This window comes from Neoarius graeffei, chromosome 25 (assembly GCF_027579695.1).
Source record: "Neoarius graeffei isolate fNeoGra1 chromosome 25, fNeoGra1.pri, whole genome shotgun sequence".
Classification (NCBI taxonomy): domain Eukaryota; kingdom Metazoa; phylum Chordata; class Actinopteri; order Siluriformes; family Ariidae; genus Neoarius; species Neoarius graeffei.
In genome coordinates, this window is record NC_083593.1 from 23,524,436 (window position 1) to 23,543,514 (window position 19,079).

A 19,079-nucleotide genomic window follows, 5' to 3' on the forward strand; every position below is an offset into this window, starting at 1 on the left:
CTCGACGATGCCCATTTCGAGCATGGCCTGAAGTTCTTCCCGAACCACCTTTTTTTTGTGTTCGGGTAGTCTATAAGGACGGCTACGCACTACCACCCCCGGGGGTGTCTCTATGTGGTGTTCTATGAGGTTAGTGCGACCGGGCAGGGGCGAGAACACATCCGAAAACTCGGCCTGCAACTGGGCGACCTCCGTGAGTTGGGTCGGGGAGAGGTGGTCTCCACAGGGGACCGGAGAGGTACGTGATGCCAAATTCCCTTTTTGAACCTCCGGCCCCAGCCCCGCCTTCTCCGGAACTACCGACACCAACGCCACGGGGACCTCCTCGTTCCAGAGTTTGAGCAGATTGAGGTGGTAAATCTGTAGCGCCCCACCCCTGTCTGTTCGCCTCACCTCATAGTCGACGTCCCCGACTCGCCGTGTGACCTCAAAGGGTCCTTGCCACTTGGCGATTAATTTGGAGCTCGACGTGGGCAAGAGTACGAGTACTTTATCTCCCAGTGTGAACTCTCTAAGGTGCGTACCCTTGTTGTACAGGCGGGCTTGCCGTTCCTGGGCCTGCCGCAAATTCTCCTGAGTTAGGTGGGTGAGCGTGTGGAGTTTTGCGCGCAGGTCCATAACGTACTGAATTTCATTCTTACTTTGTGAAGGTCCCTCCTCCCAATTTTCCCGCAGCACGTCCAGGATGCCGCGCGGCTTACGCCCATATAATAATTCGAACGGGGAGAACCCCGTGGAGGCTTGAGGGACCTCTCGCACTGAGAACAGCAAGGGTTCGAGCCACTTATCCCAATTACGTGCGTCCTCACTTACGAATTTCTTAATTATATTTTTGAGGGTGCGGTTGAACCGTTCTACTAAACCGTCCGTTTGTGGGTGATACACACTGGTGCGGATCGGCTTAATCCCCAATAACCCATACAGTTCGCGTAGTGTTCGTGACATAAACGTAGTGCCTTGATCAGTCAGAATCTCTTTCGGGATTCCAACTCGGGAGATGACGCGGAAGAGTGCCTCTGCAATACTGCGTGCTGAGATATTGCGCAGAGGCACTGCTTCCGGGTATCGCGTTGCATAGTCCACTAGAACTAATATAAAGCGGTACCCTCGTGCTGACCGATCTAATGGCCCGACGAGATCCATCCCAATTCTTTCAAACGGGGTCTCGATTAACGGTAGGGGGCGCAATGGCGCTTTTGGAATGGCCGCTGGATTTACTAACTGGCATTCGCGGCATGCCGTACACCACCTACGGACATCGCCGCGAATCCCCGGCCAATAGAATCGGGCCATTATTCGGGCTAGTGTTTTATCCTGCCCTAAGTGTCCAGCCATGGGATTAAAGTGAGCCGCCTGGAATACCAATTCCCGGCGGCTCTTTGGACTCAAAAGCTGCATGACTCGCTCTTTAGTTTGAGTGTCCTGCGTCACTCGGTATAACCTATCCTTCATAATCGCGAAGTAGGGGAAGGACGGGGTGGCGTTCGGCGGGAGCGTTTGACCATCGATTACTCTCACTTGGTCAAACGCATGCCGCAGAGTCTCGTCTCGCGACTGCTCCAATGGGAAATCTGCGAGGGATTCCCCAATAGAGAGAGGAGGAGCCGGTGGCTCCTCACCCTGACGCGGAGATGACGTAGACGGCTCTGCGACAGCTGCTCCCACCAAAACGACACCGGGACCTCCCCCTGTCAACTGGCAGGACCCACTCTCTACTAGGCGCGTCATTAAACCCCGAAATCCCGGCCAATCAGTCCCCAAAATTAACGAGTGGGTAAGGCGAGGATTAACCGCCGCCTTCACTATAAATTTTTCTCCTCTGAAAATAATATGGACCGACACCAAAGGGTAGCTGTGAACATCCCCGTGCACACACAAAACCTTCACCCCTTGTGCTCCCCCCAATGCCTCGTTTTGAACCAGGCTTTGGCGAATTGAGGTCTGATTACAACCAGAATCCACCAATGCCTGATATGTAGCCCCTTGGATACTCACCGGTATGCGATACGCTCCGGCCCGATCGAGGGCGGCCTCTGGCGCGTCGGGGATCCGAACCACCGCGCCCACTTCCATTGCTGTGCACTGCTGTTGAAGGTGGTCCGGTTCCCCGCAGCGCCAGCAAACCGGCCCGGGCTTCCCCTCTGCACCGGTGCTCTGGGGCTCACTCACCTGAGGTGGGGGAGAGACAGACACAGAAGGGAGAAATGGGAGGGCACCGCGGGTGCGGCGGGCCGGCAGGGGTGGTGCCGGCCCCCGCCTCCGCGGTGGGGGAATGGGGCGAGGACGGGACACAGAAGGAAGGGAGAGAGAGAGAGAAAGAGAAGAGGAGAGAAGAGATGTCGACATCGGCTGTCCTGCCGCCGAGACAGCCGCCAGATGATCCTCCGCCAGCTCGACTGCCTGATCCAGCGACGCCGGGCGGTGGCACTGGACCCACTCCGCGGCTCCTGCTGGTAAGCGGGCGATGAACTGTTCCAGTACCACCTGATCGACGATTCCTTCGGCGTCGCAATCTTCGGCCCTCAGCCACCGCCAGCAGGCGTCCCGGAGCTGCTGGCCGAACGCGAACGGGCTGCCGACTTCCTCCATCCGCAGCGCGCGGAAGCGCTGGCGCTGCTGCTCCGGCGTGCGCCCCACGCGCTGAAGGACAGCCCGGCGAAGGTCGGCGTAGGCCAGCCGGCGATCGGCGGGGAGCTGTAGTGCAGCCAGCTGCGCCTCTCCCGTCAGGAGGGGGAGGAGGCGCGCCGCGCGCTGCTCCATCGGCCACCCCGAGGCTTCAGCGACCTGCTCGAATAACGTGAAGAAAGCCTCGGGGTCATCCTGCGGGCCCATCTTAGTTAAGGTGAAGGGAGACGGGCCCGTGGCCGGAGCGCTGGTGGGCCCCGCCGACGCGAGGAGACGCCGGAACGCCTTGCGATCTTCTTGCTGGGCCAGCACCAGGGCATCGAAGCGCCGCTCTTGTTCCTTTCGGAGTGTGACGAGCGCCTGGTGCTGGCTTTGCTGAGCCGTGGCGAGGGCGTGGACCAGGTCGGTGAACGGGGAGGATTCCATGGGGCTGCTGGGTTGGTGCTCCATTTCTCCCGGTTTTCGGCACCACTGTAGCTTTCCCTAGGTGTGGGTGGAGCACAGAGGACGGCAGGACAGAGATCAGGTTCAACAAATAGTTTTATTGCTTCCACTTTTCAGGGAACACAATCTGTTTAACACAGGCACACACACACATCAGGTGTCTGGTTCGGGAGAGATCTCCTCTGCTCTCGCTCTCCCTCCCTAAATAGGGCGCGGTCCCTGGGAAGACACACAAACACAGGTTAATTGCTCTCAGGTGAAGTGATTCTGCCACTTACCTTCCCTGACTCCGCCCTCCTGTCACAGACCGGTGCTTGACCACGCCCCCGCTGCCACAAAGGGATATATACATCCCCTTGGTGGTGACATGCTAGGCAGTAGGTCAATAGCACAGTCATACGGTCAATGTGGTAGTAGTCCGCACACCTTTCCTTTGCTAAAGACCTCCTGTAGGTCCATGTAACACTCTGGAACTCTGTCCAAGGAGTCTGGTTGAGGGCTTTCCACAGAGGTGGAGGAGAGGTTGACTTGAGGGTGAGAAATACAGTTTTGAAAACAGGTGGAAGACCACTGGAGGATTTCTTTGTTCTGTCATGATATCAAGGGATCATGAAGCTGAAGCCATGGGTAGCCAAGAATGAGATCATGACTTACAGTGGTGGTGACATAAAGGGAGATGTGCTCAGAGTGTAGGACTCCCACTTGGATGTGAATTGGTGTGGTCCACATGGTGATGAGGCCATCTCCTATGGGTCCTCCATCGATGGTCCTAATGCTGAGTGTGCTTTGCAGAGAGGTTGTGGGCAGGATGAACTTCTGCACAACTGTGTGACTGATAAAGTTCCCTTCAGCCCCTGAATCAGTGAAAGCACAAAGGATGTATGTACATGGAGTCTGTAAGCTTTAATAATACAGGAACCTTAAAGGACTTAGAATTAAATTTTCTCTCTGGACTCACAGTGTGTGTAGGACCCTCTGCTGGGGCTTTACGGGAAGGACAAAACGGGACAGTTGTTAAGCTGATGTTCGGAATTCCCACAGTAGAAACACCCCCCCCGGCGGCACGGTGGTGTAGTGGTTAGTGCTGTTGCCTCACAGCAAGAAGGTCCGGGTTCGAGCCCTGTGGCCGGTGAGGGCCTTTCTGTGCAGAGTTTGCATGTTCTCCTCGTGTCCGCGTGGGTTTCCTCCGGGTGCTCCGGTTTCCCCCACAGTCTAAAGACATGCAGGTTAGGTTAACTGGTGACTCTAAATCGACCGTAGGTGTGAATGTGAGTATGAATGATTGTCTGTGTCTATGTGTCAGCCCTGTGATGACCTGCCGACTTGTCCAGGGTGTACCCTGCCTTTCGCCCCGTAGTCAGCTGGGATAGGCTCCAGCTTGCCTGCAACCCTGTAGAACAGGATAAAGCGGCTAGAGAGATAATGAGATGAGAAACAACTCCCTCCCTTCTCCTCCTCTCGCACTCAGAGCGAGATAGCCTGGTGCATGAAATTTCCATGTGCAAATTGTCCTCGAAAGTAGGGCTTAGAAGTAGTACTTTCCTGAATGGAGGGTCAGTGAGCCAACAGATGATTCAGTCGAATCGCTAGATCAATAAGACCATCCAGGGTGAGCTGTTCATCTCAACAGGCTAGTTCACTCAGAATGGCAGGGTGCAGACCTTGGTGAAAAATGGCCTTTAAGGTGGGTTCATTCCATTCACTGGTTGCCGCTAATGTTCTGAAGTCAAGAGCATATTCAGCCACATTATGGGAACCTTGTGAGATGGTTAACAGACTTTATCCTATTTCAATTCCTTCAGGTTCATGGTTGAAAATCCTTTTAAACATGGAGAGGAACTGCTTCTAGGAAGTTGTCTGCTCCTGGTCCTTGTTCCAAACCACACTAGCCCAGCACAGCACTTTGCCTGTGAGAACAGAAAGAAACTTGTCGATTTTGTGCTCATCAGAAAGGTTAGGCATGGTAGTGAAATACACAGAGCATTGAAGAAAGAAACCTTTACAATCGGTGGCATCTCCGGCGAATCTCTCCGGTGGCAGAAGCTGTAGTGCAGAGCTTGGAATGGACTCGGGGCACAGTAGGAGGGCCTGCAACATCATGGTTACTAGCTGTTTCATACAGGTGCTGAGATTCACTAGCATCTGTTGATGTTTTCCCAGTAAGTGTCCCTGAGCATTCAGAGCCGTCTGCTTCGCCTCTTCTGTTACATCCATGATGGCAAAGTATCCTGTCAGAATGCAGGCACTTATGGATGTATGCGCAGAGGAGAGTGGGGAAGTAGATGGTCGACAAAGCCAAAACAATAGACAGAAGCGAGGTCAGGAAACAACCAAGGGTCGGGCGGTCGGTGAACAACATAGAATAGGCGAGACAAAGATCATAGTAGAAATAAGGCAAGCAAAGGTCAGAAAATCGAGAGACAATCAGAGAATGCAAGGCTTGGTATGTACTGGGGAAAACAGAATGATACTTCACACTTGAGTGTTGTGAGAGAGTGGCTTAAGTAAGGGGAGAGCTGATTAAGGGAATGTGTGACAGCTGTGATTTGTACTCAGGTGACAGGGGGCACTGTGGTTCTTGGGGATTGTAGTTCTGAGTGTCCATGTTTGTGTGTTCTCAGTAGATTTACTTATAAATATACTTTTTTCATCCCGAACAAAATTAAGGTATCCAGTAGCTTATATGACACACATAAATGCAAAATAATAATAATAGGCATTTATGTGGAGTCTTCCAGATGGATAGGGCAGAAAAATGGTATGACCAAGTTACTCTTCCTGTAGTTGAAACAGACTGTGTGATCATGAAATGGAGTGCAGGAGACCAGACATTGTAATAGTCCTGAAAAAGGAGAAATGTTGTAAAATAATTGATATAGCAGTGCCCTGTGATAGCCAAGTTGGATTGAAGGAAAATGAGAAAATAGAAAAGTACCAAGAACTGAAGAGAGAAATCACAAACTTTGGTCTTTGAAGAAGGTGGAAGTAATCCCAGTTGTGATTGGAGCCTTTGGAGCAGTATCAAATAAGTTAGGTCAATGGATCAAAAAGATCAACATAGTATTAAAATAGAACATCTCCAAAAGACTGTCTTGTTAGGAACAGCAAGAATATTGCGTAAAGTTTTCGAAAAATGAAATTGATGCTTATGAAGAAATAATTAAATTCCTTTGGACCTTAGGCTACTAGTTGTAGCTCGCTCCTGAGGACAAATTCAGTTTAACATCTATATACCAAGAAATGTAGAAATAATAATAATAATAATAATAAAGAGTTGTCCATAGGAGCTAATGTAGCCAGTAAAAGAAAGACAGTCTGGCTATAGGCTGGCATGATGTCGTGGGGACAGAGTGAAGTAGACTCATGCCCAAAAGTCCATTTCGCCCCTGTCCTTCTGTGCTGAGTTGAAGAGCTGGATGGCCCTGGGGACAAAGGACTTCCTCAACCTGTCTGTTAAGTCTGACAGTGACAGAAGTCTGCCACTAAACATGCTCCTCTGTCTGGTGAATGTACTGTACAGGGGTGGCGGTCATTGTTCATTATTGACAGCAGTTTGTTCAGGATCCTCTTCTCCACCACTGATGTCAGGGGCTCCAGCTCAATGCCAACAACAGAGCCAGCCTTCCTCACTAGTCTGTCCAGTCGACCAGCGTCTCCCTTCCTAGTGCTGCCTCCCCAGCACACCACAGTGGAAAAGAGGAGAAAAGGAGAAAGCATGTGAGGGAACGAGAGAAAAATGATCTATGTGAATGAAAGACTGTAGGTAGGATGCATCAGTTCAGTGAAAATCTTGAGAAGGAAGCTTGAAGTTGACATTTTCTAGTCAGTTAAACTAGACTAGCTAATGTTAGATCACTTTAAGTAGGCTAATTTAGTTTTATGAGACTTGGGTGAATGAATGTTGCTGGTTACAGTGGGGCAAAAAAAGTATTTAGTCAGTCACCAATTGTGCAAGTTCTCCCACTTAAAAAGATGAGAGGCCTGTAATTTTCATCATAGGTATACCTCAACTATGAGAGACAAAATGAGAAAAAAAAATCCAGAAAATCACATTGTCTGATTTTTAAAGAATTTATTTGCAAATTAGGGTGGAAAATAAGTATTTGGTCAATAACAAAAGTTAATCTCAATACTTTGTTATATACCCTTTGTTGGCAGTGACAGAGGTCAAATGTTTTCTGTAAGTCTTCACAAGGTTTTCACACACATTTGCTGGTATTTTGGCCCATTCCTCCATGCAGATCTCCTGTAGAGCAGTGATGTTTTGGGGCTGTCGCTGGGCAACACGGACTTTCAACTCCCTCCAAAGATTTTCTATGGGGTTGAGATCTGGAGACTGGCTAGGCCACTCCAGGACCTTGAAATGCTTCTTATGAAGCCACTCCTTCATTGCCCGGGCGGTGTGTTTGGGATCATTGTCATGCTGAAAGACCCAGCCACATTTCATCTTCAATGCCCCTGCTGATGGAAGGAGGTTTTCACTCAAAATCTCACGATATATGGCCCCATTCATTCTTTCCTTTACACAGATCAGTCGTCCTGGTCCCTTTGCAGAAAAACAGCCCCAAAGCATGATGTTTCCACCCCCATACTTCACAGTAAGTATGGTGTTCTTTGGATGCAACTTGGCATTCTTCTCCAAACACAACAAGTTGAGTTTTTACCAAAAAGTTCTATTTTGGTTTCATCTGACCATATGACATTCTCCCAATCCTCTTCTGGATCATCCAAATGCTCTCTAGCAAACTTCAGATGGGCTTGGACATGTACTGGTTTAAGCAGGGGGACACGTCTGGCACTGCAGGATTTGAGTCCCTGGCGGTGTAGTGCGTTATTGATGGTAGCCTTTGTTACTTTGGTCCCAGCTCTCTGCAAGTCATTCACTAGGTCCCCCCGTGTGGTTCTGGGATTTTTGCTCACTGTTCTTGTGATCATTTTGACCCCACGGGGTGAGATCTTGCGTGGAGCCCCAGATCGAGGGAGATTATCAGTGGTCTTGTATGTCTTCCATTTTCTAATAATTGCTCCCACAGTTGATTTCTTCACACCAAGCTGCTTACCTATTGCAGATTCAGTCTTCCCAGCCTGGTGCAGGTCTACAATTTTGTTTCTGGTGTCCTTTGACAGCTCTTTGGTCTTGGCCATAGTGGAGTGTGACTGTTTGAGGTTGTGGACAGGTGTCTTTTATACTGATAACGAGTTCAAACAGGTGCCATTAATACAGGTAACGAGTGGAGGACAGAAGAGCCTCTTAAAGAAGTTGTTACAGGTCTGTGAGAGCCAGAAATCTTGCTTGTTTGTAGGTGACCAAATACGTATTTTACCAAGGAATTTACCAATTAATTCATTAAAAATCCTACAATGTGATTTCCTGGATTCTTTCCCCCCATTCTGTCTCTCATAGTTGAAGTGTACCTATGATGAAAATTACAGGCCTCTCTCATCTTTTTAAGTGGGAGAACTTGCACAATTGGTGACTGACAAAATACTTTTTTGCCCCACTGTACATCTAATACTAAGTTAATTTCACTCAGGCATGAGGATGGAGAGGACAAGGAGAAAAAACAGAAGGATCAAAAACAGGTGAAGAGAACAGGTAACGTTAGGTGGAAGTATGCATAGGATTGTCAGTTGCCTACCTATGTTACCAATTAATTAATTTCCCACCATTATCTATGTGGATAAATACTATTGCAAAAAGGACAATGTTAGAGTGACGTGTAATTTAATTGCAGTAGTATCAAATAATGGTTGCTTCACAATGTGACTCAGTGGAGAAGAAAATAGACAGGAAGAGAGGAAGACAAATATGTTGACAGCGGATCTGTTCCACATATTTGATTTGGCATAGTTTTTATATCGGATGCCCTTCCTGGTGCAACCCTCCCCGATCTATCCGGGCTTGAAACCGACACTAAGTATCCACTGACTTGTGCAACCTCAGTGGCTGGGTATTTTTACCTAATCTGCATGTCTGAACTGTGGGGAAACCAAAGCACCCAGAGGAAACCCGCGCAGGCACCGGGAGAACACGCAAAGTCCACACAGAAAAGCCCCCGTCGAATCTGGAACTTTCTTGCTGTGAGGTGACAGTGCTATCCACTGCACCACCGTGCTGCCCCATAAAATCTGAAATCTGTGCACAGGTTAAAGCCTCTAAATATTTTGCCATAGAATTTGACCGTGCGCCTCATATTTCAAAACAGGAACAAGTATTCATCATAATTCTGTATGTGAACAGAGATGGAAACAAAAAGGCAACTATATATGGTTCCTTTATTGATTTCACAACTGTGAAGGACACTTCTGGCCAAGGCCTGTCTGAGCCTTTGATTAGTATTACAGAGAAAAATCTAGGGTTAGAGTTGACTAATTGTAGGAGACAGAGCTACAGTATAACAACAGTTCCAACATGAGAGGAATCCACAAAGGTGTCCAAGCATTAATATTTCAAAAGAACCTGAAAGCACTTTTTATTCCTTGTTGTAGCCACAGCCATAACCTACTTTTATGTGATGCAGTCTTTTCCACCAGAGTGTGTTTTGAGCTTCTTTGGCACACTACAAAGATTGTACACAATCTTTTCTTCCTCTGTTAAGAGATGGGATGTTTTGAAGAATTTGTGGATATAATGCTGAAGCCACTGAGTAACAGCAGATGAAGAAAAATTCTAAAAGAAACACTGCTTCCTTTTCAGCAATCCAATTAAGTTTGAATATCTTGTAGTATTAAGTATTCTCTTAATTCTTGAAGATATTTCAGCACTTATCATGAGGATTTAATCCTGCCATCATACTATACATGCAGTTAATGGGACAATCTTGTTTCAGATTGCTCTTTTTTATGATAATTTGTTCATAAAAGTGCTCTAGAAATGGAACGGTCCAGAATAATGTCAAAATGAACTTCCACATTCATAATTAATTCCTATTATTAATAACATTAATCATTGGTAGTCATTTGGCACATGACACACAGTGGATATAAAACATTTACACACCCCTGTTAAAACAGTTTTTGTTATGTTTTAAAAAAAAAATTAAACCAAGATAAATCATACCAAATCTATTTCCACTTTTAATGTGATACCACAACCAACATAATCTAAGTCAAAAACAAATAGAAATGATTTATGGAAAAAAGATAAAGGGAGAAAAAATTTCTGTAACATGATTGCACAAGTGTGCACACCCTGTAACTAATACTTTTTAGCTAAAGCATCTTTTTGCTTTTTATTAATAAAGCATTCAGTCTTTTTGGGTAAGAGTCTGCTAAGATTAGTATTTAGAACAAACCATGAATAGATAAATAGATTTGTATTTGAAACTAACCATGATTCCTTCTATCTTGAATAGAGCTTCCGTCCCAATTGAAGAGAAGTAGCCCCATAGTATGATGCTGCAATCACCCATACTTTATTGTGGGCATAGAGTGTTCTTTGGGTGATAAGTTGTCTTCTTTTTGTGTCAGGCATATATTTTAGAATTATACCCAAAAGATGATGCCTTATCAGACTATAACACATTTTGCCACATGGTTTGGGGTGATTTACGTGATCTACCTCATAGCCCAGACATTGAAAGACATGCAGAGAGTGACTAGTACTTGATTAAATATTAATGCAGTACTTTTCATGTCTCTTGGCAGCTAAGTTTTCATCTTGTCCTTTCATCAATTTTGGAGGGATGTCCTGTTCTTGGTAATATCACTGTTATGCCCCATTTTCTCCACTTGATGATGGGCTTTGTGGTATTACATCTAATGTTTTGGAAATTACAACCCCAATGCCAAAAAAGTTGGGACAAAGTACAACTTGTAAATAAAAACGGAATGCAATGATGTGGAAGTTTCAAAATTCCATATTTTATTCAGAATAGAACATAGATGACATATCAAATGTTTAAACTGAGAAACTGTATCATTTAAAGAGAAAAATTAGGTGATTTCAAATTTCATGACAACACATCTCAAAAAAGTTGGGACAAGGCCATGTTTACCACTGTGAGACATCCCCTTTTCTCTTTACAACAGTCTGTAAACGTCTGGGGACTGAGGAGACAAGTTGCTCAAGTTTAGGGATAGGAATGTTAACCCATTCTTGTCTAAAGTAGGATTCTAGTTGCTCAACTGTCTTAGGTCTTTTTTGTCGTATCTTCCATTTTATGATGCGCCAAATGTTTTCTATGGGTGAAAGATCTGGACTGCAGGCTGGCCAGTTCAGTACCCAGACCCTTCTTCTACGCAGCCATGATGCTGTAATTGATGCGGTATGTGGTTTGGCATTGTCATGTTGGAAAATGCAAGGTCTTCCTTGAAAGAGACGTCGTCTGGATGGGAGCATATGTTGCTCTAGAACCTGGATATGCCTTTCAGTATTGATGGTGTCTTTCCAGATGTGTAAGCTGCCCATGCCACACGCACTAATGCAACCCCATACCGTCAGAGATGCAGGCTTCTGAACTGAGCGCTGATAACAACTTGGGTCGTCCTTCTCCTCTTTAGTCCAAATGACACGGCATCCCTAATTTCCATAAAGAACTTCAAATTTTGATTCGTCTGACCACAGAACAGTTTTCCACTTTGCCACAGTCCATTTTAAATGAGCCTTGGCCCAGAGAAGACGTCTGCGCTTCTGGATCATGTTTAGATACGGCTTCTTCTTTGAACTATAGAGTTTTAGCTGGCAACGGCGGATGGCACGGTGAATTGTGTTCACAGATAATGTTCTCTGGAAATATTCCTGAGCCCATTTTGTGATTTCCAATACAGAAGCATGCCTGTATGTGATGCAGTGCCGTCTAAGGGCCCAAAGATCACGGGCACCCAGTATGGTTTTCTGGCCTTGACCCTTACGCACAGAGATTCTTCCAGATTCTCTGAATCTTTTGATGAGATTATGCACTGTCAATGATGATATGTTCAAACTCTTTGCAATTTTACACTGTCGAACTCATTTCTGATATTGCTCCACTATTTGTCAGTGCAGAATTAGGGGGATTGGTGATCCTCTTCCCATCTTTACTTCTGAGAGCCGCTGCCACTCCAAGATGCTCTTTTTATAACCAGTCATGTTAATGACCTATTGCCAATTGACCTAATGAGTTGCAATTTGGTCCTCCAGTTGTTCCTTTTTTGTACCTTTAACTTTTCCAGCCTCTTATTGCCCCTGTCCCAACTTTTTTGAGATGTGTTGCTGTCATGAAATTTCAAATGAGCCAATATTTGGCATGAAATTTCAAAATGTCTCACTTTCGACATTTGATATGTTGTCTATGTTCTATTGTGAATACAATATCAGTTTTTGAGATTTGTAAATTATTGCATTCCGTTTTTATTTACAATTTGTACTTTGTCCCAACTTTTTTTGGGTTGTATTTTGTACCCCTCTCCTGATCAATACCTTTTGTTAATGAGATGTTTGCATGTTATGTAAATTCTTTGCAGCCCATGGCTTTCACAGTTTGACGTCAAGAAAACAGATAAGAAGAAGAAACCTTTATTTGTTGCATGCACACTTCAAGTACAGTGAAATTCATCCTCTGCATTTAACCCATCTGAAGCAGTGAACACATGCGCGCATACACCCAGAGTAGTGGGCAGCCACACTAGAGTACCTGGGGAGCAGTCAGGGGTTAAGTACCTTGCTCAAGGGCACTTCAGCCCAAGGCCACCCCACGTTAACCTAACTACATGTCTTTGGACTGTGGGAGAAACCAGAGCACCCGGAGGAAACCCATGCAGACACGGGGAGAACATGCAGACTCCACACAGAAAGGCCCTCGCTGGCCACTGGGTTAAAACCCAGAACCTTCTTGCTGTGAGGCGACCGTGCTAACCACTACACCACCATGCTGCCCATGGTGATCTTTATTTCAGGTTATTTTTTTTAGGGTTCACTATGAAGGTTGGCTGTGCACACTTGTGCAACCAGGTTACTGCAAGTTTGTTTGTTTTTTATTTATTTTGTTTTGTTGTTAGTTTTGAGGGATATAAAAACAGTATTTGTTTTTCATTGGAAATTAGTTGGTTGCTATATCACTTGAAAGTTGTGAAAAGATCTAGCATGATTTTATCTTGGTTTCTTTTTTCTTTTTTTTTTTACATCATAAAAACCTGAAATTTTAGGTGTTAAGACTTTGTGTAGCCTTTTATATATCTACTGTATTACTTATCTATCACATCGTGAAGGTGCAGTTATGACCCACAGAGCCCCGTTTGTCTTCTGCAGGCTTCTTTATCTTTGTGTTCCACTGTGCTGTGAAGGAGAATGTCCGAAGACAGTGGAGAATATACCTGTGCTGTGGAAACCTGAGGAAAGCTGAGAAATCGGGTGTGTTGTTTTTTTTTTCATCAAATGTTTTGATATGTCGTGACAGTGGAATGTTGTGTGCATTCAAGCTTTTCCTTTAATTCATTTCAACTATGCTGGATGTCATCCATTTATTTTGCATAGATGTATTAAAATCAGAATTTATACACAATATTATTGCATTTGGATAACAGATTGGAGTCACACGGCTACACAGAGGACCAAGAAATCCACTGTAAATAGAGTTGCTTCCTCATTTAGATCAGTGAAATCATCCAACAACTCATCCAGTTCCTTCTTGGTCAGTGACAGCTCAGGATCAGACAGGTCAATGGGGATTGGTGAGTGTTGACCAGTCTTTCATCACATTTTATGACCCTCTCATTCGATCAACATCAGTCTCCCACACCATTCCCAATTATAATCAGGATAAAGAAATAGCATCTCTTGACAAGGGCATACTTGTAATTGACAGTTTCCTGCCTGCTCTGTTCCTAATTCCTAATCACAGGCAGTCCGTTAGATGACCATGCAATTACAGAGCAGGAGATGCCCAGCTCAGATGTAGTCCTGAATGAGCTGAACCACAGGTACAGGAGCCAGAGATCCCTCTGACCTGAAAGGCAACAATCAAAACTGTTGTAATGCCATTCATGTGTATTTTTGAATCATGTAAATAATAAACGTACATTTATTATTATATATTATTTTATAGTGTATATAGTATGTACTGAATAAAGAAATTTGTGTATTAGCATTTGCGATAGGTATCCAGTGATTTAAAAAAAAAAAAAGCCAAATAATCTATTATACTTGACTGCTGTTTACTGAGCTATATTTTATGGGATGGGATTAATTATTTTACTACTGAGTTAGCTATTAAAATGAAATTTTCATGTCACAGTAGATTAAAAGAATGTTCAATTATGTGTATATATTTCAAATAAAATACAATTCTGATATACAGTAAAGGTTCATCCTCACATACCATGAAATCGCTGTAAAAGGTGAAAATAAAGCTTACTTTGTAAGTTAAACAAATGCCTGAATTTCTCATCAGTCACTAATCTCTCTTTGAAACATGCCAGTAGCAATAAATCCAAGTGTGGACAAAACTTGGACATGCATAGTTCACGGTGCCTTGTAAATAGGGTTGGGTATTGTTTGAATTTTAGAAATTCCGAATCTGCTTATTGATTCTGGTTCTTATCGATTCCCCATTTTGATTCCAAAATGGTTACAAAAAGAGGTTGAATGTTTTAGATCAAGGGTATCAAACTCAAATTTTGCTTGGACCACATAAGCATTTTTGTGAGACCCTGAAGAGCTGTAATCAAGATGGGAAAAAAACGCATTTAACATAATCGACTAACCCCGATAATCTAGGCTCTGAATTTAGAATAGAATGTTGTAAGTACAACCACAGTCCCTTTTAAAACTACAGATCCCACCAACGAACTTCCGCTTTGACCTACGTCACGCCTGGGCGGAATCACCTACGTCACTTCTTCCATGAACCCATAAGTGACTCAAACACAGTCCGTCTAAGAACTACAAATCCCATCAACCCACTGCCGCAATGGCCTACGTCATGCCAGGGCGGGATCACCTACGTCACATCCTCCATGAAGGCATAAGTAACGGAGCAACACTTCCATCTTCCTCTTTGGTGCTGTGAAACTTGTCACAACCGGCACGTTCTGCAGAGATAAAGAGGCCCGCTCACCAGCGCATCCAAGATACAGACATCTGCTTTGCAAGTAAGAATTCAGCGCGTTTTCGTTTACCATTGGCCTCGGTAGACCCCAGAATCGCGCGATTTTTAACTCAGTCGAGTTACAACTGGTTTTTCATTTGTTCATTGTAAGTGCATATGAATACCGCCCAAAGCAGTTTAATTTAAAGTTAGAAGCGACCGGATTCCTTCTAACTAAAAGCACTGTGCACATTGTTTGATCAGAGACTTTTTCTTCACGAACTACGAAGCATCGGACCAAGAATTCTCTGCTTTCTACAGAAGCGACTCACGTGCTCCTGTGGACTCCAAAAGTCTCGGAACATCTCTATAATCTTGCACTGGAAGCAAGATACTAAGTAACACTGGCATTTTGGGCAGAAACTAGTCTTAGGAATTAGTTTTATGAAGGAGTGTGAATTAAACACAGGAACGGTTTAATTGTGTACACTGTAGACACTCGGTGTTGAATTGATTGTTGTTCTATTTTGTTTTGATCTCTCAATTGTTAACAGATAGGCTTTTGCATGCTCTTGCTATCCTTTTGTGGGTGCAATCAGTTAATTATTGATATTAAGTGATCAATCTCGTTAAATCAGTCTCATTAAATTTTGAAGGTCAATAATTAAAATGAATCAATCCCATTGAATCATTTAATTTGACTCGTTTGAATTGAATCATACCATAGAATCACTCTCATTTGAAGTGAATCGTTCAGTGAATCGTTCAATGAATCATTTAGTGAATCATTTAGGGAATTGTTCAATGAATCATTTAGGGAATCGTTCAATGAATCATTTAGGGAATCATTTAGTGAATCATACCATTAATCCTGGTGCTTAATAATAAATTACCAAACAGCTAAATTATGGTACATTTCCAAATTATTAAGATCACTTACCATATTATATAACATTTGCACCCTTTTTGAATTCTTTGAGAAAATTGGGGACTTCAGATGTTGTTCACACAAATAAACACAGTTTGTTTAATAAATGAATTTATTATACAAAGATAAAAAGATAAATCAATATATACAAGCAGTGAAGTGTGTGTGTGTGAGAGAGAGAGAGAGAGAGGGAGTGTGAAGGACTTGACCATGTGTTTAGCCTCGTGTAGCTAACTACACGTGGTGGAGGCCTAGCTTGTTGGTAGCTAAACAAAAGAATGTTATCTAAACAGAACAAAGGATTAGCTCTGTGTTTAGCCTCGTGTAGCTAACTACACGTGGTGGAGGCCTAGATTAGCCTTGTGTTGCTAGTATGTGTTTGTGAAAGGCCCTATAGCCTAGCTAAAGTGTGTTTGTTAGGCCTGATGGCTTGCTGAGCACATGGTAGGCCTTGATTAGCTTTGTGTTGCTAAGCAGACAAAAGCGAAGCTGTAGCTAACCCACTAGCTCATAACCATACTGAATCCACTGAAATCTTAATGACATCAAGATGTATAATAATGAGAACTATATGTTAGTAGTAAAGAATAAAAGAGAGAAGCATGCGCAGCCTATCTATTAAACAATTGAGAGAACATAGAACCAAAATAAATCAACACGCTGCGTGTTCAACAGTGTAACAATAAACCTGGGTTTAAATTCACACTATTTCAAATAAAAGCAAATTCCTAAGACTATCCTAATTATGCCCAAATGCCAAAATCTTACTTAATCCTGCCTTTAGCAAGATATGAAGAACTATTCGCCGGTGTAGTCTCGGGCCTCGCCGTGGGAGCACGTGAGCCGCTCGTGATGGAGGCGGAGAAACTTTCGGGTCGAACGGAGCACTTGGGTGGTTCCCGTGGAAAGCAGAGGGTTCTTGGTCCGAACCTCAGCGTTCGTGAGGAAAAGTCTCTGATCAGAATAAGATGCACAGCGCTTTGAGTTAAAAAGGATTCAATCGCTTCTTAACTTTTAACTGCCTGGGCTGCAGTCGTGACGTCACTTCTAATGCAAGTAAACCGGTTGTAACTCAGGTTGAGTTTAAAGATCGCGCGACTCTAGAGTTTACCTTTGCCAAGGGTAAGAAGGAAAATCGCGCTGAGTGATGGATCTTGCAAGAAAGAAGACGTCTTTTTGGGGTGGAGAGCGCGCCTCTTTATACATCCAGATCCATCGGAAGCCAGACGTGAGAGAGCCGAGATGGAAGCGTTGTCCCATTGTTTTATGTTTCCTTGTATGATGACGTAGATGATCCCGCCCACGCGTGACGTAGGTCACACGGAAGTGGACTGGGAATTGTAGTTCTGACACAAGATGGCGGCATGATACCTACAGTCCCCCTTTTGGTCTCAGGGGTATGACGGAGTCGTAGCACTGAGAGCACCGTATCGTATCATCGCCGTGTCCATAGTCCTTGAGGTAGACTTGTCCTGTGCAGTCCATGGTGTCCTGCGGAGACTGTGTAAACTTGTGAGTTCCAGTAAGACAGTTGGAGTCAGAGGCATTTTGGGCATAATATAATCACTATGGGCATTTTGGGCATATAATCATTATCTAACTAACTAGATCAAAACCACATCAAAAAAATTAAACATTGAACATGAAACATGTAGTATTCAATTTCTTATGCATAAAAAAAACAAGAAAAGAGAAGAAATGAAGGAAGGAAAGAAGTATTAGTGTTTGGGTTGGCAAACCTAATCTTCTGGGAAGGTGATAGCAGTGGGGGGTCTGGCTAGAAAGCGTGCGCTACTGCGGCTAGCTGTCGGGGACACAGACCATCTTTATCTAGCTAGGTGTGTAGTGTTATGTATGGGTTGCCTGGGCAGACCCAGTGGATGTCTTTCGTGAAGGTGCACATCTCTAAGTTTTGTGGATTCACAAAAGTGAGGATAGCACTGCCAAGACTATACGCCAGGTGTATTTGCGATGACTACACACTAGTAATAATAGCGGATTTTAGTATTTTATCTACCATGTTATACTGAAGGGTTACTTCTTTGTGTTGGTGAAGTCTGACCGGGAATGTTAGTGTACGCTTATGGTTGAGTGATGCGTACAAGCTAAGTGGACAGGATGGGCCTAGCTGTCGTCCACCCCCTTTTGGAGTGAGGACTGTTCAAAAGGTTTGATTCGATTATCATGGAAATCGATATGAAAGCATTTGATTAGGCCTAGATATCCTAATGTGATACGCGACGGGGAACGGTTTTCCCACGATCGAAAGGTCTCGACCAGGGTGGTAGGAACTTCTCTGAGATTCGGGCGTAGTAGGCTTTGTGTCCTTCTACTCTCGAATCGAGATTCTTTTGGGCACCTGTAAAGATTGACTGTAGGTGGCGTTGTAGGTCGGCGACATGTTGATGTGCAGTGTATGCAATCGCGACGCTCATGGCCTCTGGTTTGTATAGGAGATGCGGGGGAAGAACCGACTCTCGCCCAGTCATCATCCCAAAGGGTGTGACTTCAGTGGCGCAATGAGGGGTGGACCGAATGGCCCTTAGCACCAAGGGAAGTTTCACATCACAAATTTTACCATGGTTTGTGATATACTTTTGCAGCATGCTCACAATGGTTTGAATGGCTCGTTCAGCCTGACCAGAGAATTGAGGGTGGTACGCGATATGGAATTTCGCCTTGACGCCTAACATGTTCCACAGCGCAGCCATTACACCAGCGGTGAAATGGGTGTCTGTGTCTGAGTCGATGGATAGAGGGAGATTTTTGCCACTAGGGGGAGTCGCGATGTCAGGTGTTTCGACACCGGACTCGGTGTGCAAAGACATGAACTGAAGTTCTTCAGAAATTTGATCTCGCGTGGCGCTCGGTTGATCGGTGTTCGCACTGATCTCGTCGCAACGGGTTTGTGCATATTTTGTGGGATTCAACGACTGTGGGGTTTTGTTTTGTGTGAAGTTGACTAAGTTTATGTCGCAGGGCTTGGTTGGGATTGGGTCGCCTTGTGAGAGCCGTGTGTCTGAGAGATGATGGTGAAGACTTTAGCGCACATGAAGTGCGTTTTGTGTGTTTGCCTT

The 19,079-nt window shown here is 44.7% G+C and overlaps 2 protein-coding genes across 8 annotated transcripts in view; both read left to right on the forward strand.

The window, feature by feature from the left end:
• The window catches only part of LOC132873196 (adhesion G-protein coupled receptor G2), a 194,613-nt gene extending 180,481 nt beyond the window's left edge, over nt 1-14,132 (forward strand). For all 7 annotated transcript variants that reach the window (XM_060908529.1, XM_060908534.1, XM_060908535.1 and 4 more), the window contains 3 exons: nt 13,298-13,399; nt 13,573-13,719; nt 13,890-14,132. In XM_060908529.1, the coding sequence (XP_060764512.1) occupies nt 13,298-13,399; nt 13,573-13,719; nt 13,890-13,993 (353 nt within the window). In that variant the 3' untranslated portion in view covers nt 13,994-14,132. The remainder of the gene's footprint in view (nt 1-13,297; nt 13,400-13,572; nt 13,720-13,889) is intronic.
• uspl1 (ubiquitin specific peptidase like 1) overlaps nt 1-19,079 on the forward strand; it is a 504,778-nt gene that overhangs the window by 168,625 nt on the left and 317,074 nt on the right. The gene's annotated exons all lie outside the window — the stretch shown is intronic.